This window comes from Sceloporus occidentalis, unplaced genomic scaffold (assembly GCF_023333645.1).
Source record: "Sceloporus occidentalis isolate IW3139 unplaced genomic scaffold, rSceOcc1.0.p SCAF_6, whole genome shotgun sequence".
NCBI classification, from domain to species: Eukaryota; Metazoa; Chordata; class Lepidosauria; order Squamata; family Phrynosomatidae; genus Sceloporus; species Sceloporus occidentalis.
This window is the reverse complement of record NW_028316986.1, coordinates 48688908-48714028: the sequence shown is the minus strand read 5'-3', so window position 1 is coordinate 48714028 and position 25121 is coordinate 48688908. Positions and strand designations below refer to the sequence as shown.

The following is a 25121-nucleotide window of genomic DNA, read 5'->3' as shown; positions in this document are numbered from 1 at the left end:
AGGTCATCCAGAGATTTGGGGTGTGGTGTCACAAATTTGCTGATGAAACCCAACTCTATTTCTTCTTTCCATCTGATTTTGAGCAAATTATCTTGGTACTGAACCAATGTCTGTTGTCAGTAATGGACTGAATGAGGGCAAACAAATTAAAACTTAATCCAGACAAGACAGAGGTGCTTCTGGGCAGTACAAAAGTAGATCAGGGAATAGGGACTCTGCCTGTGCTGGATGGGGATACACTTCTCCTGAAATCTCAGGCTTGTCGCTTAGGTATTCTGGGCTCAGCTTGGAGCCTGGATGCCCAGGTTTCAACAGTGTTAAGGAGTACATTTTCACTGCTAAAACCAGAGCCCCAGCTGCACTCATTCCATGAAATGTCAGATTTTGCTACAGTAGCACATGTCTTGATTGCATCCCATTTTGACTACTATAACACATTTCATGTGGGATTGCCTTTGAAAACTGTTCAGACATTTTATTGGAGTCAGAATACTGTAGCCAAAATGCTGACTTGGGGCAACTGACAGGTTTGTTCAGAAGATTTTAAAATTGAGAATTTTAAATGATGAATTTAGATGTTGATTGTTTTAATATGTGCACATTTTATTTGTCCTTTAAACTGTTTATTGGTGTTTTAACCAATATGTCTTAACTGATGTTGTTTGTTAATTGTTGTTATCCCCACATCAATCCACAGGGAGAGGTGGGTAAGAAATCATCATCATCATCATCATCATCATCATCATCTTCATCATCATCATCATCATCATCTCCTCAGGATCACAGCTTAGATGGTGATGATGATGATGATGATGAGGAGGAGGAGGAGGAGGAGGAGGAGGAACAATACAAAGTGCTGGTCATAACCTATAAAACTCTATATGGCTTGGGTCCAGATTATCAGAAAAACTGTGTCTATGAATCTGCCAGAGTTTTAAGATTGAAGGGGAAGGCATGAGAGAGAGCTTTCTCAGTGGCTGCTCCCACCCTGTAGAATGCCCTTCCATAGCAGGCAAGCTTGCCCCCCCCCCCCCCCCGCTATTCTTTCATCGGTAGGCAAATATTTTTCTGTTAAACCAGGCTATTAATGAGTAGTTGCTTGCAAGTATCCATACACAGCAGTAACATTTACCAACTTTTGCAACAAATATAGTGCCAAAAACATCTGGCATTGTGTAATATGATAAGATGTTCTGTGGCAGTTGATACAGGAGGAGAGTTTTGGAGATGAAAGGATATTTCATTTGGCCTTGGCCATGTGCATCCTAACCACCCCAAAATAGAATGCCATTTTGAAACAATTTAAAATTATTCATGGGCTCTGCTGTGAAAAGCAATCAGAAACACCAGGAGATAAAACACATCAGTAACAGGTAGTTTATACACACAGTTACAGGAGGTAGGCTCTGTAGCATGAAGGAATGGGAAGAGATGCAATAGAAATTTCATCCATAGACATTCCCCCCTTACTCTGTTATTCAGTGGCCCCCAGGTTCCAAAATGGTCAAAAACTCCTTAATAAATTAATCTACAACATGATCAGGCCAATACTTCTTGGAATGTAGCTTGGATGAATGATTGAGAAAGTATTCTCATGAGCAACTATTTCTTTATTTGATTTATATCCTGCCTTCATCTCAAAATGGAGTTCATATTGCACTTTTACATTACACATCATGCTGATGCTCCAGGACATAGAATACGTGGCTGTCCAGATATTATTAGACTCCAGCTTTCATCAGCCCTAACAAGCATAGCCAATGATGGAAGATGATATGAGTCCAACAATAATATCTGTAGGACCACAATCTTATGCATTTTATTATAAACAATCTTGTGCATATTATTATTATTGATATAAAGACTATTTTACTGACTTAAGCAACTTCTATAATTGTGCCTAAGAATGTTCTGAAGCCATTGAACACTTACTGGGGCAGCTCTCAATGTATATTATGTTTAGCTTCTTAGCCAAAATGAAATGTACCAGGCTCAGCATACTGCAAGTCACTCTCTCTGGAAAAGCTCTGTGCAGTCCCCAGCTTTGTGGAAGAATGACTCTGGTTGCTCAGTCATCAGGGCAGATATGGTGACTAGACACAACAGGAGAACAAAATGAGAGGAAACCTCAGAAGTTCACAGAAGATCTATTGAATAAAATGATTTGAGTATGATAGTTCTTCCTCAAGTCCAACTCTGATGCAGTGCTTTCAGAGAGAAACAAGAGCTGACTTCTGCACCTTCTCAAAAAGGTGGTGTGGAAGACCATTTTTCTTTGTCTTCAACAGAACAAGATCTCCTTTATGATCAAGTTCTCTTTGTTACATCCAGCACTTTCTCTCTTTTTCTTTTCTAGATGCAAAGGAGAACAGAACTCCTGTATATTTATTAATAGTTCTCTACAAAAAGAGGTGTCAGCAGGTGCAGTTTCACTGCACATTCTCTTCTAAATTCAGTAGGTTTAATATACTGCAGATGGGATTAGCAATTGGCTCAAATTCAATTGTTAATCCCATCTGGAGCACAGTAAATCTACTGAATCAATAGGAACTTAGTAAATTAACATTAGTGCAAGTAACACTGATGCAGCCCACTTGCTGTAGTTGGGGCTAACAGTTGGATTTAGCCTGGACTGTGCTGAATTTCCCTCTCCTCTAGCATTGGTGAATGTATAGGTTTGAGTTTTGGACCCTGGAAGACCAGGGTTTGAATTCCATTTCAGCTGTGGAAACCCACTGGGTTGCCTTTGGGAAGCCACACTCTCTCATTCTTAGAAGAAGGCAATGACAAACTTTCTCTGAAGAAATCATGTCAAGAAAACTCTAGGATAGGATTGTCATAAGTAGAAGTCAATTTGAGGGCACATAACAACAACAAAAGGACAGAGGTCCTGTCTGCCTTGCTATACGGCCATCCTAGAAAAGACAGCATGTTCAAAGATGCCCTCCTTTATTCTTACATTGCTGTATATGTTCCCGAGCAATGAAGAAGGAAGAAGTAGTCTTGCGCAGGGCTGCATCATCCTAGTGTCTATATTCTGGTGAGCCATTCCAATGGCAAACTAAGAAAGTGTAAATAAGAAAAACATCTCAGTCAAGGTAGTGAATACATCTAGGCTTCTTTGTTCATAAATCATTATCTTTCAGAACTGAGATGACTGTTATCAATGTGTAAGTGCAATGTAAGTGAAGATTGGTGGCTTCCATGCCAGTGAGACAGTGAATCTGCTCCACACTTTAATCTGAACTTTAGAAAACCTATCCAAAGCATTGAAACTGATTCCCAAAACAAATTCATTATCTTGTTTAGCTCCTTTCAATTCAGACTAAAGCCATTAGCAGATTCACCATTCTATTGACACAAAAGTCACCAATCATCACTAAAACCTGCTAGCTTCGATTTTTTTACACTGTCAGAAGATTTGAGAGATACTTCAGAGGCCATTTAGTCTAATTTCTTGTTCAGGATCTGCTGGGATATATCTAGCAATAGAGAGCATGCCACATTTCAAGGCAGTCGGCTCCTATTATCAAGAGACTCATACCATCAGGAAATTCCTCCTAATGTTTAATCGGCAATGGTTTCTCTGCTCTTTCTACCCATTGGTCCTTGTCTTACCCTCTGAACCAATAGAGAATAAATCTGCATATAACTGAATACAGCATAATGTATTGCTATCGCTATTACTATATGACCCTTGGACATCCTGGATAATTAAGACAATCAATAGGTGAATTATGAATTTTGATAACCTGGCTAGGTTTGCTAAGATATATTGATTACCATCAGACTTGAAAGGCAGTTCATACTTAATGCAGTACTGTGGTCTTTGTTTTCCAAACTGTCTTAAGTTCCTTAATGCACCCTATTGCTAGTGGTATATTTTGAAGAGCAGATCCACAAGATCACACCTCCAAGGAAAATACAAGCATTCAAGCTACTGAACTGATCCATACCTGAAAGGCCATTCTAGCAGTTGGCTCCATCAGGAGCATGCCTTTTGTAAACCTAATTGATATGAATGTATTAATTGCCCATTCAAGAACAAGCTACCACAAAATTACTTTGCATTAGACAAGTGAAACTTTACAACAATAAAAATTGTTGCTGGTTGATGCAGCTTTCTTTCCAGATTCTGCAAGAAATCTAAGTAAGGTCAGAGGTAACAGTATACTATGGTCTAAGGGGGAGGCAGGTAACATATTCGTCCCAACACTGGGAGCCCAGACTCTACTATACCACTGAGTACAATTTCAGTATATCCAACAAAACCATAACTAGTGTTACCATTTTTTTAAAATCACTTACCAGTCTTTTAAGCTTTGTAGGTCATCCTTGGACAGACTTCATTTGGAAATGGAAAGAGGTATGTTTGAGAGACAGCAAGCATGGATTAAAGATACCAGGCAGAAAATATATTGTCTTTTGAGTAGAGGTTGTCGCTGATCATCCCTAGACACTGATTGGCTGCAAAGGTGCATCCAGGCTCACTCTAGATGCTCCTGAGCACTGAGGGAGGAAGATGCAACCTTAAATAGGGTTGGTGGACACACCTTCTTCCATCCATGCTCAAGAGCAGCCAGACTGAGTTTAGGCAATCCCATGCAGCCAATCCATAACTGAGAGTAGAATTCAGAGATATAGCTGTATCTGGGATCAGTATGCAAAGGGATCTTGTAGCACCTTTGACACCCAGTGTCATACCAAGCATGTTTTACACCACTGTGGATCATTTTTTAATACACCCCCCCCCCCCAAAAAAAAAATAAAACAGTGGGGAGTGTTAAAGAAAGAATAAATTTGTCCTTGCGGCTGCTGCTGCTCCTATTCATCTGCTTGGGAGGGGCTGTGGTGCCCACAGTGCTGCTGGTGGGAGGGGGTGAAGACCTCAAGCCTCAATGATCCCGTCACTAATTCTTTTCCCAGGGCTTGTGGTGCCCCAAAGAGATGAACACTGCTGGTGGTGTGTGTATGGAGGCCTGAACGAATGATGGTGCAAGGTGGAGAACTCAGGTCTCTCATTCCTGCCACAACTGCTGCTCATTTTCTGAGAGGGCCATGACTCCTCAATGAGAAAAGTGGTGGTGGTGAGTAGTATGTGAGAGCCTAAATCCTCCATGTTACCCCTACTGGCACCACTCATTTCCTCAGGAGGTAGTGGTGCCCAGATGAACAGCTTTGGCAGTAGAGGATTAAGCCTCCATGTTCCTACTGCTATTGCTTCATTTTCTCAGGAATCATGGCACCCCAAAGAGATGAGTGGCAGCGGTGGCAGGATGAGTGGGTGAGTTGGAGGACTCAGGCCTTTATGTTCCAGGTGACACCACTGCTCATTTATTTGGGGGGGGGGGCATAGTTCCCCAAAGTGATGAGTGGTGTGAGGGAGAAGGACTCAGGCCTCCACACACACACCAATGTTTATCAGTGTTATAATATATGTTTGCATGCTACACATATTATAGCACAAGTTAACACCCTAGCCTTACAAGGATGTTCTTAGCCAGTTTATTATGCCTTGCTTCAGGTTGCCAGCCTCCACACACCTCATTCCAAAACTCCCTCCAACATTCATATGTTCATCTACCTATCCTGGCCTCAGGCAATATCTTTCCTCCTGCCTTTGTCCTTCATTGACGATAGTTGAAACTCAATATGTCACCTCATTACCACACTCTGCTTTGCATTTGTAAGACTATTTATACTGTCTAATTATAATGGCCATTCTTAGGCACAAGTTTACTCCATGCATCTGAAGATATAGACCTAGTTTACAAAAGTTTATGCTGTAACTTCTTTCAAAATCTCAAATGTGCTACAAGATCACTTGTCATACTAGGAGCAGGATGTGGCAGACGCCCAAGTGTTGTTATGCACTGGGAAAACAGCTGGGCAGACGGCACAGAATTCACTCTGTCACTGTGATGTAGGATTTCAGTTATGATCTGAAGTAAGAATATACAATTTCTTTTCTTTTTGTAAGAAATATTATTGATTTAGCATTCAAAATAGGACTTCAAAATGAAAGAACAAAAGAAAGAAGATTCATTTTCCCCAATAACATTTTTTTTACTGTACATTTTGTAGCAAAAGAGGGTGGGGAGGGGATGGGGAAGAAAATATTTTGATCACAGGGATATCTTTCTAAAACTTCAAATAGGAAACATGACAAATAACAAGATCAAATACACAGTCATGTCACAATATATCTCTGAGCTTTTTTCCTTAAAAAAAATAATACATAGAGATTTTGTAGGTGTGTATCTGTTTCTTCTGCACTTTACAATCTTTTTTCTGCACACTGCTTTGAAATAATAAATAATGTGTTATTTTGGAATGAAAATCCCAATAGACCAAAACCTTGGGAACAAATAAATACAGGCAATGACTTGGAATTAAAGGCAATTGCTCTCACTGCTGAAAAATGCAGAAAATTCACAGTAATCATGATTTAGAAAGGTGGAAACATGTATCCATAGCAATGCCAGGTCCTGTGACAAATGGTCCTATGAATGACTTTGATTATCAGTTTGCAAGCTATAAGACATGGTCTCCAATGGGCATGGATTTCAGCAAGAGAGAAGGGCATGAATGTGGTGTGGGTCAGAAGAAGATGATAGACAGTTGGACAATGCATCTTGTTTTCCGTGGCTCATGAGGAACAGCCTCATAATCAAACATTCAATCAAAAGACATGCCTAAAACCATCAGATATTGTTTCCTTGCTTTGACTGACATGAAGGTATACATTTTTGTAATATTCAGCATAAGGGCCTGGTTTGCATCAAATTCTGAATATTTCTTGCTCAGTTGAAAAACAGCAACTGTATAACCTTGACTAAAAGCAATTTGTGAAGAGGTCATCAGAACAACTTCCTTCTCCTTCTCCTTTAGAAGATGTAAACTCAGTTACTCTCAGCCATTCACATCTCTGAGACCAAACTCTTTTAAGGGTAAACTGTTTAGCCTTAACCTCTAACAATCTCGTTTGTACACTGGCAAACAAGGGGCCATGCATGAAATGGGTTGAGTGTGGAGAAGGAAAAAGTGAACAGTATTTTTTTCACATACAGTGGACCCTTGTTATATGCTGGGGTTTGGTTCCAAGATCTCCCGTGTATAACAAAATCCGTGTATGCTCAAGTCTCATTACATATAATGACATAGCAAAATGGTGTCCCTTATAAAAAATGGAAAATCAAGGTAAATTTATACTTTTTTGGAATATTTTCAAACCGTGTATACTTAAATCCGTGTATAAAAAATCTGTGTATATGAAGGGCCAACTGTATTCCTCTTTATAGCATAAAAAAGAGGAGGTGGAAGAGAAGGGGGGAGAAAGAAAAGTGTAGTCCACCAGGTCTCTAGAATTTTTAAAGAATCCCAGTACTGCCAAAAAAAAAAAAAAAAAAAAAAAAAAATTAAAATGTGGGGAGATATGTTAAGGAAGGACAAACTTAGAGTCAAAATAAACATCAAATTCCTTTTTTTTTAAATTCTCAAGCAAGAGAGAGGATAAAAAGCCTTAACCAAAGAATGGCAAATAAATCTCCACATGTTGCTGTCACCATTCGGAGATTATACTGCGAAGTTGGTTTTGTGTACACATGTTCTATTTCTCCAGATGTTCTCTTTAATCAGTGGCAGCTGTGGCTATTTTCCTTTCAGCCTTATATTCACGGGCATGTTCTTCTTAGACAATGAGAAAAATGAAGAGGGAGGGAATGCCCCTTTGATTTCATATGTGTTGCTTCACCTGTATTAATCCTCATTTACTCTTGTTCAACAGTTCACCAGGAGACCAGGAAAGCACTGAATACTACCAGTGACCTCCTTGAGACATTTACCCACACAGAACAAATATTTTAGAGATATCACATCAGCTCCATTCTCTCTCTCTTTCTGCACACAAACACACTCCTCTCTCAACATTTCATAACATCTCTCACTCCAACTTGTTTTTTTCTTTTTTTAATATTTACTGACCAATGTACAGCTCCATGTATGTGTGTCACTCTCTCTGTGTTTTTGTTCTTTCATTATATTTATGGCCTTTTTATTTTATTTTAACAATCATGGACCTTGTTATGCTTGGAGGGACTAAGAATGGAATGGAGGGAACTCTTATTTACACTGTACTTTCCATGACCCACTCTGAGCTCCCATAAGTCCCCTTTGCCCCTGTTAGGTCACTGTCATCGTATTGCAAAAGCATGCCATTCACTGACAGACTACGTTTTGTCCAAATGTTTGTGATCTTTTTTGGGTAGTTGCAACATTGTGAGGTGGAAAAGTCCCCCATGTCAAAAGAATGGCTACGTTTAGTTTTACCCTCCAAAGGTAACATAAGGAGGCTACGGAATTTGGATTCCTGCTGGCCCAGGAGTGGCTCCTTATCTGAGTGACGGGCCACTGTTGAAGTTCTGGAGTCTATTGCTTCCTCTTTTTTCTGACATTTCAGTTCCAGTGAAGCAAAAGCTCCCATGAGCCGGTCAATGTTGTTATGCTTTGACCTTGATGGAGGCCTCCACTTACTGGACAATGTGCCCTGCTCGCTTTGGAGGCTGTAGCCATCACAGTCACGACTATTCACAGAGCTTGAGGAAGAGGAAATGCTGCTGTGTGCTGACTCACAGTTAAACTCCATGAGCTCATTCCTTACAACCACTTTGGGGTTGACTTGTGGAAGGACTCCATTCTGGACAGGCTGGGAACCATTGGTTTGTGAATAGACATTGCTAACGTTGGCCATCTTCCCTGGGGCATTGTTGCAAACCTTGTACCGGACCATAAGTATGACAATGAATACCAACAGAGTTGCCACGATGATGCCTCCAATGATCAGAATCATCGTCCCCCCCAGGAACTGGCTGTGCATGGAGTGACACTGGGGATAGTCCTCTTTGGTGTAGAACTGGGCACAGCCCACAATGTTGGTAGCAGTGAGTGTTGTGGCAGTGTCATCCCACATGGCCAGAACGCAAAGGTCGTAGCCTGTTCCAGAAACCAGGTTGTTCACCACAAAAGCCTTATTTTTCGCAGGAATCATCCTTTAAGAAAAAAGAAAACAGCAAAATCGAGTTATAATGTAGGCTGGCATCCTGCATGGCAGTTATGGACTCATAGGCTAGAGCTATGGATCCATAACTGTGCTATATTCATTATTGTGGCACAATTGCCATAATCATAAATACTCCCAGAAACCCACCTTAAATTAGAGAGGCAACCACTCCAAGTGATGCAGTTTTGTGGTGTGGGCAAGTTGAGTGCTTTGGAGTGATGTGGCAAGCCGCCACATGGGAGGTAACTAGCTGTGTCATCCTGAAACACCCCATTCACCCATGCTGGACCTCAATTGTTTGGAATGGCTCCTTTGAATTTAAGATGGATTCCAGAGGTCAGTCCCTTAGGACATTTGTTAAGGACATTTATATAGTTATGGATCCAATGCAGTTGAATATACAAATTTTCAAATCTTTATGTCTTTTAACAATACTTCTAAGAACAATTAAAAAACTGATTAAAGCATGTTAAGCCAGTCATCCCTGCATAAGTGATATTTTACCCCACCAGTTTAGCCAAGATAATATTTTATTCCTGTTTCCAATATAGGAATAGAAAGAGAAGAACTTAGATTGTCTAATGGGTGACATGGAAGCTCCAGCCCATGTTCTGGATGTGGCCTGTATGTGTTCCCCACCTGCCCTCCTCCCAAGCTTCTCCCACTATCATGAAAATTGAAAAACTGACTGGTTCAGGAAGTGGCTGCATGGAATTTAACTTCATTTTGTGGCCTGGGGCATGAAACAGAGATGTTCTTTGAAGTCGGGACAGTTGTTGAATGGAACTGAGCTTTGATTTGCATGACAGAATGCTGTAGCAGAAAGTCTTATTCCCAGGTATATTATTTATATATATATTTATTTATTTTAATTTCTATTCCACCTTTCTCCCAGAAAGGGACCCAAGGCAGCTCACAAATAAAAACACTTAAAAAACTTATTACAATAAAACAATTAAAATATCACATAAAAATAATATAAAATTACAAACATTAAAGCCACAATAAAACCACGATACCCACCCCATATAACAAACACCCCATATAAAAAAGCTGTCCCATGATTACACATTAAAAGCCTGCCTGAATAAAACTGATTTTGTTTGCTGATGGAAGACAAACAGGGAGGGGGCCAGGCTTGCTTCCTATGGAAAGGCATTCCACAGAGTGTGAGCAGCCACTGAGAAATCTCTCTCATGTCATCACCAGACAAGCCTATGATGGTGGTAGAACTGAGAGAAAGCCTTCTCCTGGAGATCTTAGGGCTCTGGAAAGCTCATATGGGTTTATCAAATAGTCTGGACCCACGCTGTGTAGGGCTTTATAGGTCATGACCAGCACCTTGAATATATAAAGTATAAACACATTGCCTTGAGTTGTGCTTTCTATACTTGGTGGGAAAATGTCCCAGCTGGTTAGATTTACTTCTCACTCTGCTTACTTTTTCTTGATCAAGTCTCATGCCTTTAGCCTCACTCCTTTTTGCCACAAAGCCCCGAGACACTTCTAAATTGGAATCTGACCTCTGGGCCCAAAGTTCCCCAATGTCTTCTGTAAACATTGTCTTGTTAGATTAACAGTTTGAAGTATCTCTAGAGGTTTTCTACCTCATCTCATCCCTTATCTCAGGATTTGAGAAAACTACTCTTACACTTGAAATATATAGGTATATATCACCAGTTATTCTAAATTTCATGGTTGAAATTCAATTCTCTCAGACACATGAAAAATACAGATACTGATTGAATACTTGAAACTCAGTAATAAGCAGTAACATCAATTTAGAGACCTGCTGGGTTACCACATTATAACACTTTCACCATCCAGTTTCTAACCGTTCAAGTCTCCTATGAGCTTGCTGTCCTCTTTTCTGGCATTTTGGTTGAAAGGACAAAGATACGGGAAAAGAAAACATTAATAGCCAAGAGGTTGATTTCATATTTAGCACACACAGACAAAAAAAATTGCAGTTTTGTTTTAAAAATGAAAGAAATAAAATAGTAACCACCTGTACTGTAGCCCTCTATTAACAGAAATAGTTTTACCCATGCATATATAAACCTAGGAAAATATTCTATTTAACAGCTGAATACAGTGAAGGATTATCTTTACGCAGCACTGCCCATCTCCACATGTGTGTAGATTCTCTCTGGTCTGTGTATCCTTGCTCATTAAATAAAACTTTTGAGAAGAAGAAAGAAAATGATGAAACTCTTCGTATCCTACAAAGCCCATTATTTTTGATCCACAGTTGTTGAGTATTAGCTTCAGATCTGTCACTCTCAAAACAAAGGGCATCCTCACAAGTGCCATTTTAACCCAAATCTATTTTTCTACTGCACATTTTTTTCTCATGTCTTAGTGGTTGGACATTATATTTTGCAGTTAAAGAATAAAACCTTTTGGTGAAACACTAATCATAGAACATTGTGTGATTGTCAATTATCAAAAGTTGGAAGTGCAGACCAACCATAAGCATTCTGCCACCAATAGGAAAAGACAGAATGGTACCTCTCCCCATTCCATATAAAGAACCAACTGAACAAACAAGTGGACCTTACTTTGTCACTGGGGACAGGACAGTGTCTTCCACTACACTGCACAGTGGAAGTCTAGCTAAAGGGATGCAGGACAAGCAGGACAATGACACATAGTCATGCCCTGACACTCAGCATCTGCTCTCTGAGGCAGCTGCCTTACATTGTTTAATGGCAGGACCAATCTGGTACAAACATTCCTTCTTATCCAGTGAGTCTGTACCACCTTCTGAAATATTTCCCTCTAGAGCAGTGATTCCCAAACGTCTCTAGTCCAGGTGTTTTGGACTTCAGACTCCCAGAAGCCCCAGCCAGCTTGGCCAGTGATCAGGAATTTTAGGAAATGAAGCCCAAAACACCTGGACGGCCAAAGTCTGTGTACCACTTGGTCAAAAGAGAAATGTGAAGTTAAAGTGTTAACTTAGGGGTTCTACAAAAAGAACCTGCAAATGGTGGGTTCTTTTTATGTCCCAGAAAGGGCATCATAGCCATGTCAGCACAGCTTTTGGACACCCTTTCGGTGCTACATCATCTAGATGCAGTGCCAAGGCTGCACCATGATGCCACAAGCCATCAAGAAGGGCATGCAGTGTCATAGTGCAAAGGGGGCAGAGCTACGGCATTCATCATTTGTGGGTTCTTTTTGCACTGGGTTGGGGGCATGGCATGCAATTGCCACATCCCCAACCCAGCACTTCTAGGGGCAGCATACAGCTGCCCCTTACAGAATGTCTGTACAGCCCCTTTGTCAGCTATGTATGGCAATGAGACACAAAATCCTTAACCAGGGAGTTGGCAGGTAGGACAGAACTGAGAAGTGTGTGTCCAGGGGGAATACCCATGCTTCTGTATAGATGTATCCACTAAATATGAGTGAATAGAGGTCTTCCTTTTGGTAATGTAGATATATATCTCTAGCTATTACCTTGAACCCTCACAGATGGTTGCAGCATAAGGATATATCAAGATGTAATACTGGTAAAGGGGCTCATTTGGGGTGGGTGGGGAATTATCTCAGCACTGCCAGGATAATGCTTTATACATATTTAAAAAGGGAGAGTCTCTTTGAGGAAGTACTGGGGGAAATGCCAGCAGAAATAATACTTAAAAATTATAGTTGAGATCCTGCATCAGAGGATATAGTTTCTAACCTTATGATGGCATTGCTACATCTCTGATATAATACATAGCCCTTCTAGTGAATTTCACCAATGTGTATTGGGCTGCCTTGTGCAGTGCCCCATGTAAAATGGGAGGCCCCCATGGTGCAACAAGGCACTGTGCAAGACACCCCAATATACAATGGAGGCCTCATTTCACAACAAGACCTATAGCGCAGTGATGCGTATTGCACATTAGGATCCAGAACAGATGGGACCTGTAACATTATGACAGCTCTGGTTGCATAGTGATCTCGTTTCCTCTACCTTTCATCTCCTCCTGAGAATATAAATGTTGCACAACAGCCCTATTCAACTTTACATGATTGTAAGTCAGTTTACAGTTACATAAATACCTAACAGGAGGCCAGTCCATCTTTAAATTCCACACCTACTGAATTGGATGCTGATCAGCCACACATTTTATGATCTGGAATCCTCACATTCCTAGTTTTGTGGACATATCTAGTAAAGTATGCAGCTTTGAAAAGGCCATTTTCAAAAATGAGCACAATAAAAAAATAATACATTTGAAAAATATGCACAAGTATGTGTCTGTCAAAAGAAAAGACACTCAGAAAAACATGGCTTCTAAAACATATACATTAAGAGAATGGGTACATTTTAAAATGAAAGGTGGCATCCTGTGACTGATTTACAATGGTATAGGTCTGACCTACTCCACTGCAACTCACTTTTTTGACCATGGCATAGGTCAAAATTCTCTTCCATCCATAGAATGATCCTCACCCCCAGTAAGCCACTCAAACCCTAACATAGCCATTTCTAGTTGATAGAGAACACTGATGCCTCTAGTTATCCTTTCCTTGGGTCATCTGGGGAGATGTCATCCACAGGGATGTTCCAAGGATTACCGAGGTCACTGCAGGTGCACTTCGCAGCACGTGCAGTGAAAGGAAAATAACCCCATGCCTTGTTGCTGATCCCCGAAAGCCCCAAAATGGCCACGTTTGGGGTGGGAGCTGCATAGCTTACAAGGTGGGTTTTGAGGTGGTGAGACTGAGAGATGCAGCTAAAGAGATGTACTACTTGAGATTCATTTGTCTCCTGATGCAGAATTTTGGTCACACTGTGTAGAAACATGCACATATTCTCAGGTGGCAAAGGGGGAAATGCCCACAAATTAATAAAGAACTAGCATTAGGATGCTGGTGGAATAGTGAAAAACCCAAGATACATCCATATTGTTAACTCAGACAGCTTTAACAGAGAATTAGACAAATTCATGAAGGATAGGGCTATCAATGAGACCCAGTATAATGTAGTGGTTTGTGCACTGGGTTATGATTCTGGAGAACAGGGTTCAAATCCCCACTCAGCCATGGAAATTCGTGGTTCACCTCGGGCATTCACACTCTCTCAGCCTCAAAGGAAGGCAAAGACAAATCTAAACAAATCTTGCCAAGAAAATCTCATGACAGGTTCACCTTAGAGCCATCATAAGTTGGAAACAGCTTTAAGGCACACAGTGTCACCACTAACAACAACAACAACAACAACAACAACAACAACAAGGCTATTAACAGCTGCTAGCTTTGATCTTATTTCCTTTATTAGAAGCAATAACAATTGGATGGGAACATGAGCAAGGATTGCAATTCCACCCATGTTCTACTCGTGGACTTGGCATACATATTTGCCCACTGTTGGAGAGGAATACTAGAACAGATAGGCGTTTGGTCTGATTCTCATATATTCCTATGTGTAGCGAAATATTTTCTGCAGTTGTGTGGTAGCTGGGGATGTGGCGCTCTGTCCATTGTTTTTACAATCCATGATAAACAGTATGTTACATCACACAAAGTGCAATTAGCACAAACAGCATTATCAGTAATATTTTGTATTGTTTTGAATTAACTACCTAAACTATGTTACAGGAAGTAGAAAGTGTGGACCCCGCTCTGTCCATTTCTCCATCTGTATTTCTCTCTTTTTCTACCTTATCTCCTTATTACTATATTTTCAACAGGAAACAAATGTAAACTTTGGCAAAAGCAATGGTGATGAATACATTTTCTTTCTCTTCTTTCTCTCTCTATCTGGTAGAAGAAAATTAATGAGTCTCCCCACCCTCCCATCTTTGACATGCAAAGCATTCATTCACACTATGGAATTAAACAAGCAGCAGGTCCCTCTCTTTACCTCAGATGAAGTGTGAAACTAGCTGCTCTGGATTAATCATACTTTAATCCTTTTTCTAATTCACACAACCTTCATTTGAGATATGAATTAGCCACCACATCTGACCCTTCATGGATTCTGTGAAAAAGCATTTTATATGCTTTTCCTGGCTGTCTGGGACCACAAATCATGAAAGTTAAAGTTGCTGTTTTATCCTTCTCACTGTGTTTATATTCTGTAATTATAGCTGGTGGAATTGCCACCATGGATATCTTGGTTCTTCCATTTTCTCATTTCCTCTCTTACACCTTATTCTAAACCAGATCCTACTCAATCTACATTTCTTCAGATCATGCAACATGTCTTGCCTTTATGTTCTATACCATTCTCTGCCGAATAGTTAATGTCTAAAGCATTTTATTTTTACTAATATGAAACAGTAAATGCTATGATTTGCTCACTGTCTTGGCCCTGTGAGCCATGTTGATATACATAATTAACCACAAACTAATCACTTTGGAGTTTATCACTTGGTTTATTAATTTGCCTTATCTCTCCCAGTTTAAATTTCAATTCAGGCTGCATCCTGATCTTATCAGAAGGTTTCTGCTGCTGAATTTGCCACCTGAATACAGCCTGGGTGCATCCCCACTTCCAGGCATTCTGCAGTGGCCATTTTCTTCAGCTGGAAAACTCCCGAATCCAAAAAGAGCTGCGAGGAGCACTCCTGGAAGCAGGGATGCACTCGGCTGTATTTGGGTGGCAAATTTGGTAGTAAAAACCTTCTGATAACATCAAGATGCCACCTGAATTAAGCTAAGGTAAGAATTAAGGTAAATCAATTTAGTAAGCTAAGCAATAAGCTCCTTTGTCTTATAAAGCTGTTGCAGATATCATTTATTCACCTTACCATGTAAATAATTGCTTGTATGCACAGTCTACTTTGATGAGCAATATATTTGAGGAAACTACTCACAGAAAAATATAGCTTTTCCCTCATGATTAGGGGAGGGGGGGTTCACTAAAGGACAAAGAGCAACCATCTCCCGGCAACTACTCATACAAGCAATGGTTTTTGCAATTATTCAAGCAATTACTTTTAGGTTGGCTAGATTAATATCTTTATTAGTTCTCTTTATTACCAGATCTTCACATTAACCTATAATGATAATTGCTTGCATCCATATATTACTCTAGATCTCTGCCCAGTGACAACTAGTCATCTGCATGTTAATAGAGTGATGATGTCACACCTAGCAAGGCTCAGGACTCAGAGGAAGAGGGGCTTGAGCTAGAGTCCCAATTTGGGCCTGAGCCTGAAGCTGAGCTGGGCCTGGGCTCTGCCGTGTCAGTTCAAGCAGAACCTGTGGCCTCCAAAGAGGCTCCAGCAGAGTCTATGGCCTGTCAGGAGGCTCAGCAACCAAGCCTCCCGGCAGCAGAGATTCCAGGCACAAGAAACATGGAGAAGGAGGAGGACACTGACATTAATAATAATAATAATAATAATAATAATAATAATAATAATAATTTTTATTTATGTTTCCCCGCCTCTCCCATTGGATCGAAGCGGGGTTACAGACTAAAAAACCATTACAAAATTGTTATAAAATATAAAACAATGCAAAAATTGCTCATAACATATCACATACATATCCAGGGTAAGGCAGAGGATATATAACAGCCAGCATGAGTAACTTTATTCTTCAGGGGGAAAAGCTTGATGAAAGAGAACGGTTTCAAGTCTCTTTTTGAATGTATCCAAGGGAGTCATGAGACAGAGCTCCTCGGGAAGACTGTTCCAAATCCACGGGGCTGCTATTGAAAAGGCCATCTGGGATGTGGAAACATATTTGGAGGATTGTACTACCAACAGATTCTTCCCAGATGTTCTGAGTGTGCGGGGCGGATCATATGGGGAGATGCGGTCCCTCAAGTAACTCGGGCCCAAGCCATGTAGGGCTTTATAGGTAATAACCAACACCTTGTACTGTGCTCGGAAGCGAATAGGCAGCCAGTGAAGATCTTTCAAGATAGGTGTTATATGGTCAAACCTGGATGCACCAGTGACCAATCTGGCTGCCATATTTTGTACCAACTGAAGCTTCCGGGCTTGATACAAGTGTAGTCCCATGTAGAGCACCTTACAGAAATCTAAGCGAGAGGTTACCAGAACATGTATACCTTCAACCAGAGAAAGTCTGAAAGGGTGTGCCTCCAGCGTTCAAGGAAGCTTTATGAAAAAATATTCTCCAATCACCAAACAGCTGTGCTCATGAGAGCTGGGAATATAAACAGGTGGAGGATGCCAGGCCCATTGTCAGCGATTATCTGAGCTTCCTTGCAAAAGCATGCTTGATCCTAATCTCCCTTGTTTCCTGGCTGGAAACCCTGTTCTTTGGTTTGCTGGTCGTCTTGCCTCCCTGGACTTCTTGGCTTTGAATTTTTCTACACATCTCATCACTCTCTGGAACCCTGGACTTTGGATCTCTGACAACTCTCTTGGTTTGTGCTCTTGAACTCTCTTGCTTGATTTGCTGGACTGCATTAAGTTTTGGACATTGTTTAGTGCTGTGTGTTGCTATCAGCCTTCTTGGTCACTTTCCCAGGACAGATTATGCTATTTAAAAGTTTAGTCTAAAATTTAAAATGGACTATCCATGGTGCTGAGCTTATTTTGAGGATTGTCCTAAGTACCTTGTATAGCTGATTTTAACTTCGCACTTCAACCCAAAGTCGATTTACTGATGTGGAAGCCATCAGTCATCACTATCTCTGCCACATTTTCCCCCAAGATGTTTTTTCTCTCTACAGTGACAGATGAATTTACCCCAAAGAAATTGTACATGTTCAAACATAAGCAAGTATGCTTGTTGATCAGCAATTTCAGTTCCAGTGCTTTCTTGATGCAGTATTATCTTACTAAGCAAACACTAATCTCCTACTACTTATTGCTGCTGTTTGAAAGTTTTGTAGTGGTGGTGTATGCTAGGTGTTGAAAATAACTGATACAATACCACCCCCAAGGATTTCTTGTTATTACAATTCAGACAAGACAACAGTAAACAGATGAAAGAGACAAAGTCATAAGGATGCAGGAAGGCAGGGTTCAGCTAAAGGAGATGAGATGGAAGTGATCCTCCTGCAGTCTATGGATTCAAGAAAGAAGCGGTTTTCGAGAGAAGCATTTTAAGGAGAGGAAAAATTATCTTTAGAGTAAAGGGAAGGAATATGAAATATGCCCGTATTAGTTATCATATGCTAAACTGAACTGAAAAGTGGGTGGTGGTTGTATTACAAAAGTAATTGGGTTATTTACGGAATGATTATTTCTCCCTTCCTCGTAGCACTTACTAAATGACACAGATGTAAATCATTCCTTATTTAATTTTTTCATGCAAGAATGAGTAAGTTACAAAGTCCAAATATTTCATGTTTTTGCACATATTTCAAGAATATTTCATATTCCTAGACATTTTTGGAAGGAAAAAATAGTGCAAAAGAACTTGTTTCCTCCAAAGAAACTGTACATGCTTGAGTATAAGGAACTTGTCTGTTAATCTGTAATTTTGTTGAATTTGTTAATCATGGATTTGCAAACCTTCCTGATATACAATATAAAATAAAAATTGAAAGTAAAAATTAAAATTCTCATAACATTTAACCATTTTCTCATTTTTCTTATCAAGGATGAGAAAGTTTGTGAGTATTCTGTACATGCCTATTAGATGTTGCATCTCTTATCCAAAAATCCAAAATGCTCCATAAACCTAAAGTAAAATAAAATGAAATCATGGCTGGCTGAGATAGTGACATCTTTTCTTTCTGATGGTTCAGCAAACACAGATGTTGTTTCATGCACAAAATTATTAAAATTTTGTATAAAACTATCTTCAAGCTACATGTATAAAGTGAATATGAAATGTAAGTGAATGCCATATTTAGACTTGAGTACCATCTCCAAGATATCTCATTATGTATAGGCAAATATTCAAAAATCCAAAGAAATCTAAAATCTGAAACACTTCTGGTCCCAAGCATTTCAGATAAGGGATACTCAACCTGTACAACTATTTGCAAGGGCATTGTGAATATTGGAGGTGGGTGGAATGCAAAGCCATTGAAATTGGCCAGTATTCCAGTGAACAGAAAAGTGTATGCAAATACGGGAGATGACACCTGATTTGGATGAAATGTGCCAAACTGGGCTGTTTTGGACTGGTTGTGATTCTTCCTGGGGCAGAAGAGAATTCCTCTAAAGCTAGCAGAAGGTTACTGCCTCTGCTGATTGGTGGCTTCCATATCAGTGAGACAGTGACTCTATTTTTTGAGGATAGGGTATAGCATCTTGAATATATCCTTTAGAGTTTGGATTGAAGCCTACACTACTGAGAAACAAGCCACCAGCCACCACAGGCATCACAAGATCCTCACTTATAGTAAACTGTAGTAATTCTTGAACATAATAGTCCAAATTCAGGTTTATCCAACATTTCTACCTCTTACTAAGATACCAATACATATTGCAGTTGAAACAATGGAGATGCTGCTGCGTCATGCCCAGTTGCAGATTTAAAATCAAATCAGAGAACTCCTTTTGACTTTCTTCTCCACCACCTAAGCCTACCTGGTAAATATTCCATGATTAACAGTGCTAGAAGTGTAGAGCAGCTGCAGAAAAAGGCACCCTATGATGAAGTAAAGTAGAGATTGAAGTGGTCTCTCTCTGTTCTTGTGTTGGGGATAATCAAAGAGTGATCAATATCCTAGAGTGAAAATGTGTCTGCATTGATTTTAGGTGAGAAGACTCTTCAGAGCTACCATCAATCACCACTGACTAGCAATACAGTCTGTGAGAAAGGACAGCTGCTTTGGAGAGTCTCTTGAAAACAGCCTGGATATTAGGTAAGTTCATGGAAAGTAGATCATCTTCCTCAGATATGTGAAAACTGTCTTTGCTTTTATTTGTTAACTCCCAGATGGCATATATTTTTATTCTACCCTCAGGGTTTGTATTTCATAAATGAAATAGAGTCATATCTCCTCTTTGGAACATGCATACAGCAATCTACTTTTAGCCCAAAGCTGTGTGAAGAGACAGACTCAGCACAGTTCCAAACACTGTTTTCCTTGCCTACACAAAATCAGAAGAGCTGCAGATGTTTCAATTTCCTCCAGTGCTCTGAGGAATCTGGAAATAATACTGGATAGTAGATCTCACTGTATGTTTGCCACTATTAACAAACTGAGGGTATGAGGAACAAATCCAAGCTACCTTTCCAGCTCAAAATCATGTCAAGCTTTGCAGATCCCAGTATCAGCTGTCTTAATCCATACTTCCTGGACTAGATTCCATGGGTCTGAACTTAGGCCCAGTACAGACTGGCACTTTGTGCCGGCTTGGGACTAGGCCCTACTTTTGGCTCTTGTGCACCATATAGCTGTGCCTCTGTCCACACAGGGCATGCAAAGATGATGCGTGGGTAGCCAAGAGCCAAAATGGTGCTTGCTGAAAGTGACATGATCATGATGTATGAGCACCATTATGATGCCCTTACAAAGAAGCCACCTAGAGTGGCTCCTTTTAAGGGAGCAAATCAGTGCCATGCTGTGCAGCTGGTGCAGGACTGATGAGGGGCAAAAAGGGTGGCATGGAGCCACCTGTCTGTATCCCCCCTTAGTTATCTGTCATTTTTCATTCTTTGACAATGTTCTGGGGTGGTTTGTAATTGAGATTAAAAAAAAATCAAACACATTTTGATTTTTTTTAAAAAGAGAAAAGGCTTGAAAAAATTGGAGAGGGGTCTTTGTGTGTATATATATGTGTGTGTGCGTGTGCGTATATAATGTGTATGTGTTAACCCAAGATAACTGAGGGTCATCCCAACCATAACCCTTTCTCTGCTCCTATGAATGCCAGGTCGGTTAGGAATAAAGCCCATATAATTTACAACCTTTTGGAAGATGAAAATGCCAACCTGGCTTGTATCACAGAGACCTGGCTGGGGGCCGAGAGTAATGCAGTTTGGGCCCAGGCCCTCCCAGCTGGTTATGCTGTTAAGGAGCAGGTTAGGGAAAGTAGGTGAGGGGGGAACAGCCGTGGGCAGAGGTAAATCAAACCTCTGCTCTGTCATGGATGGATCATTGTCTAGTCAAGGTGAGACTGAAGGCGATTACCCAGATCCCCTCCGGGGCTGGAAGACCTATTAAGATGGTCCGCCCTTGAAAGCTGATGGAACCCAAAAGGTTCCAAGAAGCTCTAGAGGGTTCTATGATTGGGACTGATGGCGATTCTGTCAACGCCCTGGTCGATACCTGGAACAACGACATTACCAGAGCTATAGACAGTATCGCTCCCGAGCGTCCTTTCTGGCCCGCTTTGAATAAAAAACCCTGATACACAGAAGACCTCTGACAGATGAAGCGGGCCGCACAACGACTAGAGCGCTGCTGGCAGAAACATCAGCACTTATTCGACAAGACACTCCTTGGGAACTTACTGAAGTCTTATGGAGTGGCGATAGGTGCAGCAAAGAATTCTTCCTATGCTGCACGTATCACGTCTGCAGAGTCCCGTCCAGCAGAGCTGTTCAGGGTGGTTGGAGAGCTAACCCAACTGCCTCCCACCCTGAGCCCTTTACTTCAACCCAACTAAAGCCTGCTGTGATGCTTTCAATGACCTTTCCGCAGACAAAATCTCTCAGATAAGGGCTGATCTCGACACCAGCATTATAACAGAAACAATAAGAGAGGTGTCCAGAAACTCCATGGACCATGTTAGACTGGATCACCTTGAGTTTGTAAGTACCAATGAAGTGGACAAGCTCCTCAGAAATGTAAGGAAGATGACATGCACTTTAGATCCTTGTCCATCTTGGCTGAGCACCCAGGGAGGGAATGCTATGATTGCACTATTGCAATCCATAATTAATGCATCCTTTAGGGAGGGAAAATTTCCAGCTCAGCTAAAATTGGCAGTGGTCAAACTACTTTTTAAAAAACCCTCCCTAGATCCCCTGGAGAGAAACAACTATAGACCGGTCTCCCTATTACCATTCTTGGGCAAGGTGATGGAGAGAGCAGTGGCCTTCCAACTCCAAGCTGTCTTGGATGAAACCGATTGTCTGGACCCATTTCAAACCAGCTTTAGGGTGGGATACGGAGTGGAGACAGCCATGGTCGCCTTAGTTGATGACCTCTGCATGGGCACAGACAGGGGAAGTGTGACCTTGTTAGTGCTCTTGGACATCTCAGCGGCTTTTGATACCTTTGACCATGGCATCCTTCTGGAATGCCTGAGGGAGTTGGGTACAGAGGGCACTATGCTCCAGCGGTTCCGATCCTACCTCTCGGGCAGGTTCTAGATGGTGAGGCTGGGAGACAGTTGCTCTTCTAGAAAAGAGCTAACATCTGGCATCCCCCATGGGGCGTGGTGTTATCAGTACACTGATGATACCCAAATATGCTTCTCTATGTCCCCAACTGTTACAGTGACGAAGGATGACATCTCCTTTCTGAATCCCCGCCTTGAGTCGGTAATGGGCTAGATGAGGAAAAACAACCTCAGGCTGAATCCAGAGAAAATGGAGGTACTTGCCATAGGATCCTTAGGCCCAGGGAAGGAAATTTGTCAACCACTCCTAGACGGGGTCACACTTCCCCTGAAGGATGAAATTCGCAGTCTGGGAGTACTTCTGGATCTGTCTCTATGTTTGTCATCTCAAGTAGATGCAATGGCCAGAAGTGCTTGGTATCAACTTCGGTTGATACACCAACTGTGACCCTACCTCGACCAAAAGGACCTTGAAGCTGTAGTGCATGTTCTGGTAATCTCTCGTCTTGATTTCTGTAATGCGCTCTAGATGAGGCTACCCTTGTATCAAGTTCGGAAGCTCCAATTAGTGCAAAATGCGGCAGCCAGGTTGGTCGCTGGATCCTCAAGATCTGACCACATAACAACTATTCTGAAAGATTTACACTGACTGCCAATTAGCTTCTGGGCACAATACAAGGTGTTGGTTATTACCTTTAAAGCCCTATATGGCTTGGGCCCGAGTTACTTACGGGAATGCATCTTCCTATACAATCCGCCTCATACTCTTAGAACAAATGGGAAGAAATTGTTAGAGGTCCATGTTAGAGAAAAAGATCTTTGGGATGGTTGATGTCTCTTGTTACCGGTGGTTCTGGACTGGTACCAACTGGAACAGATGCAGTCTTCTCAGCTACTCAATATCAAAGTAACTTCTACACAGATTTTCACTCAAATGAGAGTTTATTAACTTTGTTGCTATTTACACAATGCACAGCAAGCTACTATACATCTATACTCTTTCAGAGTCCATGCTAGAAGCTTGAATGTGACATCAGTCTTTGTTCTCTCAAAAGATCAACCTTCCCACCAAGTGGACACACCTCTTTCCCATGAAGTCACCATACTACACAAGACCATAACAATAATACATTTTGTTTATATTATGTCTCAGGCAATGTCCTTGAAGACTTGTTCTTCCAGGCCTAGGCTTTCTGGCCTGGAACAGGAATCATTTTAAACCTTAGTTAACCATTGACACATCTGAACATTTTCAATACATTTTAGAAATATATTTTAACAGTGCAGCATTTAAATATGTTTCTACTTCCTAAAAGCATTTAGTATAGCTGCCCCTAGACTATGGAATGGACTCCGGAGGAGATCCACCTTGCTACATCCCTGGAAACTTTCAGGAAGGCGGCTAAGACAGAGCTCTTTCGACGTGCATACCCACCTGAACTTTTATGAATTACAGACTGTTCTGTATGGAATGAGAGCATCTGACCTCATGATTGTTGATTTTATGATTGTTGATTTTATGCTTTTAATTCTGGTTTTTAACTTGTGTGGTAATAATATTGTAATGCTGTAATTGTATTTTTAAACTCTGCTGTGATCCCGCCTTGATCCAATCAGGAGAGGTGGGAAGATACAAATAAATTTATTATTATTATTATTATTATTATTATTATTATTCATACTTTTAAAAAAATGCACCTGGACACTGAAATGGGATGGCACAAATTTTGAATGAACACATATGACAGCGATATGGAAATAAGAATGATTCTCCAGTCCCTACTGTATTCGGTCTAATATACCTTGGACAATGGGAAATATACAAAAACTGTGGGAAAATTAAAGTCCTCTTTCCATGCACCTTTCTGTTTATCAGGCCCTGGTTTTATCTTCTGCTATACACTCATGATAATTGTATACAGGGAGTCTGAATCTAATCAACATACACTGTTAGGAGCTGATATCAATGCATGAAGCTGTTTACACCTCCCAGGGAGGCTTCCCTCAAACTTTGAGGATCATTGCTTTACAGATTTTCCAGGTTCAGGTCTAATAAGATTAATCTTGTACTTGCTCTGAGCACTACACATCAATAAATCATATAACTGGAAATAAAAATAGCCTTACACTGCTTCTAATTCCTACATTCCTCTTTGATTTCTGTCTTGACAAATCCACACCCCCTGGTGTGCTCTCTCAGAACATACAGTACCAGTAACATAGCACTTGGTCTTGTGGGCAATGCTCAACATAAATGGCCTTCTTCTTCTTCTTCTTCTTCTTCTTCTTCTTCTTCTTCTTCTTCTTCTTCTTCTTCTTCTTCTTCTTGCAATGTTTTAACTGGGTCTGTGGCATCATTAAGCAAATTAGGAAATAAAAGGCTTTGGAAGCCCAGCAGGAGACTTTAATTCTCAGGTTTGTTGTGGACTTCACTCTTATTCCTGAGGAGAACTTAATGGACATATGTCTTGTTTTTAACCGATGGAATAAATCGCAAGTTAACATTCTGACATTAAAGTTAGAAGGGAGGCAAAGGGGAAACTGATTAGGCTAATTGGTTTGGCTGCTTTATTCCCATTCTCCATCTTGTGGTAAAGAATAAGAAACTATCTGCTCTTAGCCTGAAATGGGAACTTAGGAAGGGTGGATTTATCAAGAGCCTTGTGCAAAGGCATCCCGCTCCAGGAAATGTTTGAGGATTTAGGGGAGGAAATATTTAATGACTAATTAGATTTTTGTCAAATAAAGGTGCTTCATTTCCCAGGGCAAAAGCTGCATAAATATGTGTTCACTTCACTTTCATTGTACAAGAAGGATAATGAATGATGGCACGAGAAAAATATGGTCAGACCTCAACCTAGAATTGTTTTTTTTTAAAAAAAATCTTACAGGGA

The 25121-nt window shown here is 40.7% G+C and overlaps 1 protein-coding gene across 4 annotated transcripts in view; it reads right to left on the bottom strand.

Moving 5' to 3' along the window:
• Positions 1–7404: 7404 nt before the first annotated feature.
• The window catches only part of LRFN2 (leucine rich repeat and fibronectin type III domain containing 2), a 399930-nt gene continuing 382213 nt past the window's right edge, over positions 7405–25121 (bottom strand). For all 4 annotated transcript variants that reach the window (XM_089529571.1, XM_089529573.1, XM_089529572.1 and 1 more), the window contains one exon: positions 7405–9047. In XM_089529571.1, the coding sequence (XP_089385697.1) occupies positions 8126–9047 (922 nt within the window). In that variant the 3' untranslated portion in view covers positions 7405–8125. The remainder of the gene's footprint in view (positions 9048–25121) is intronic.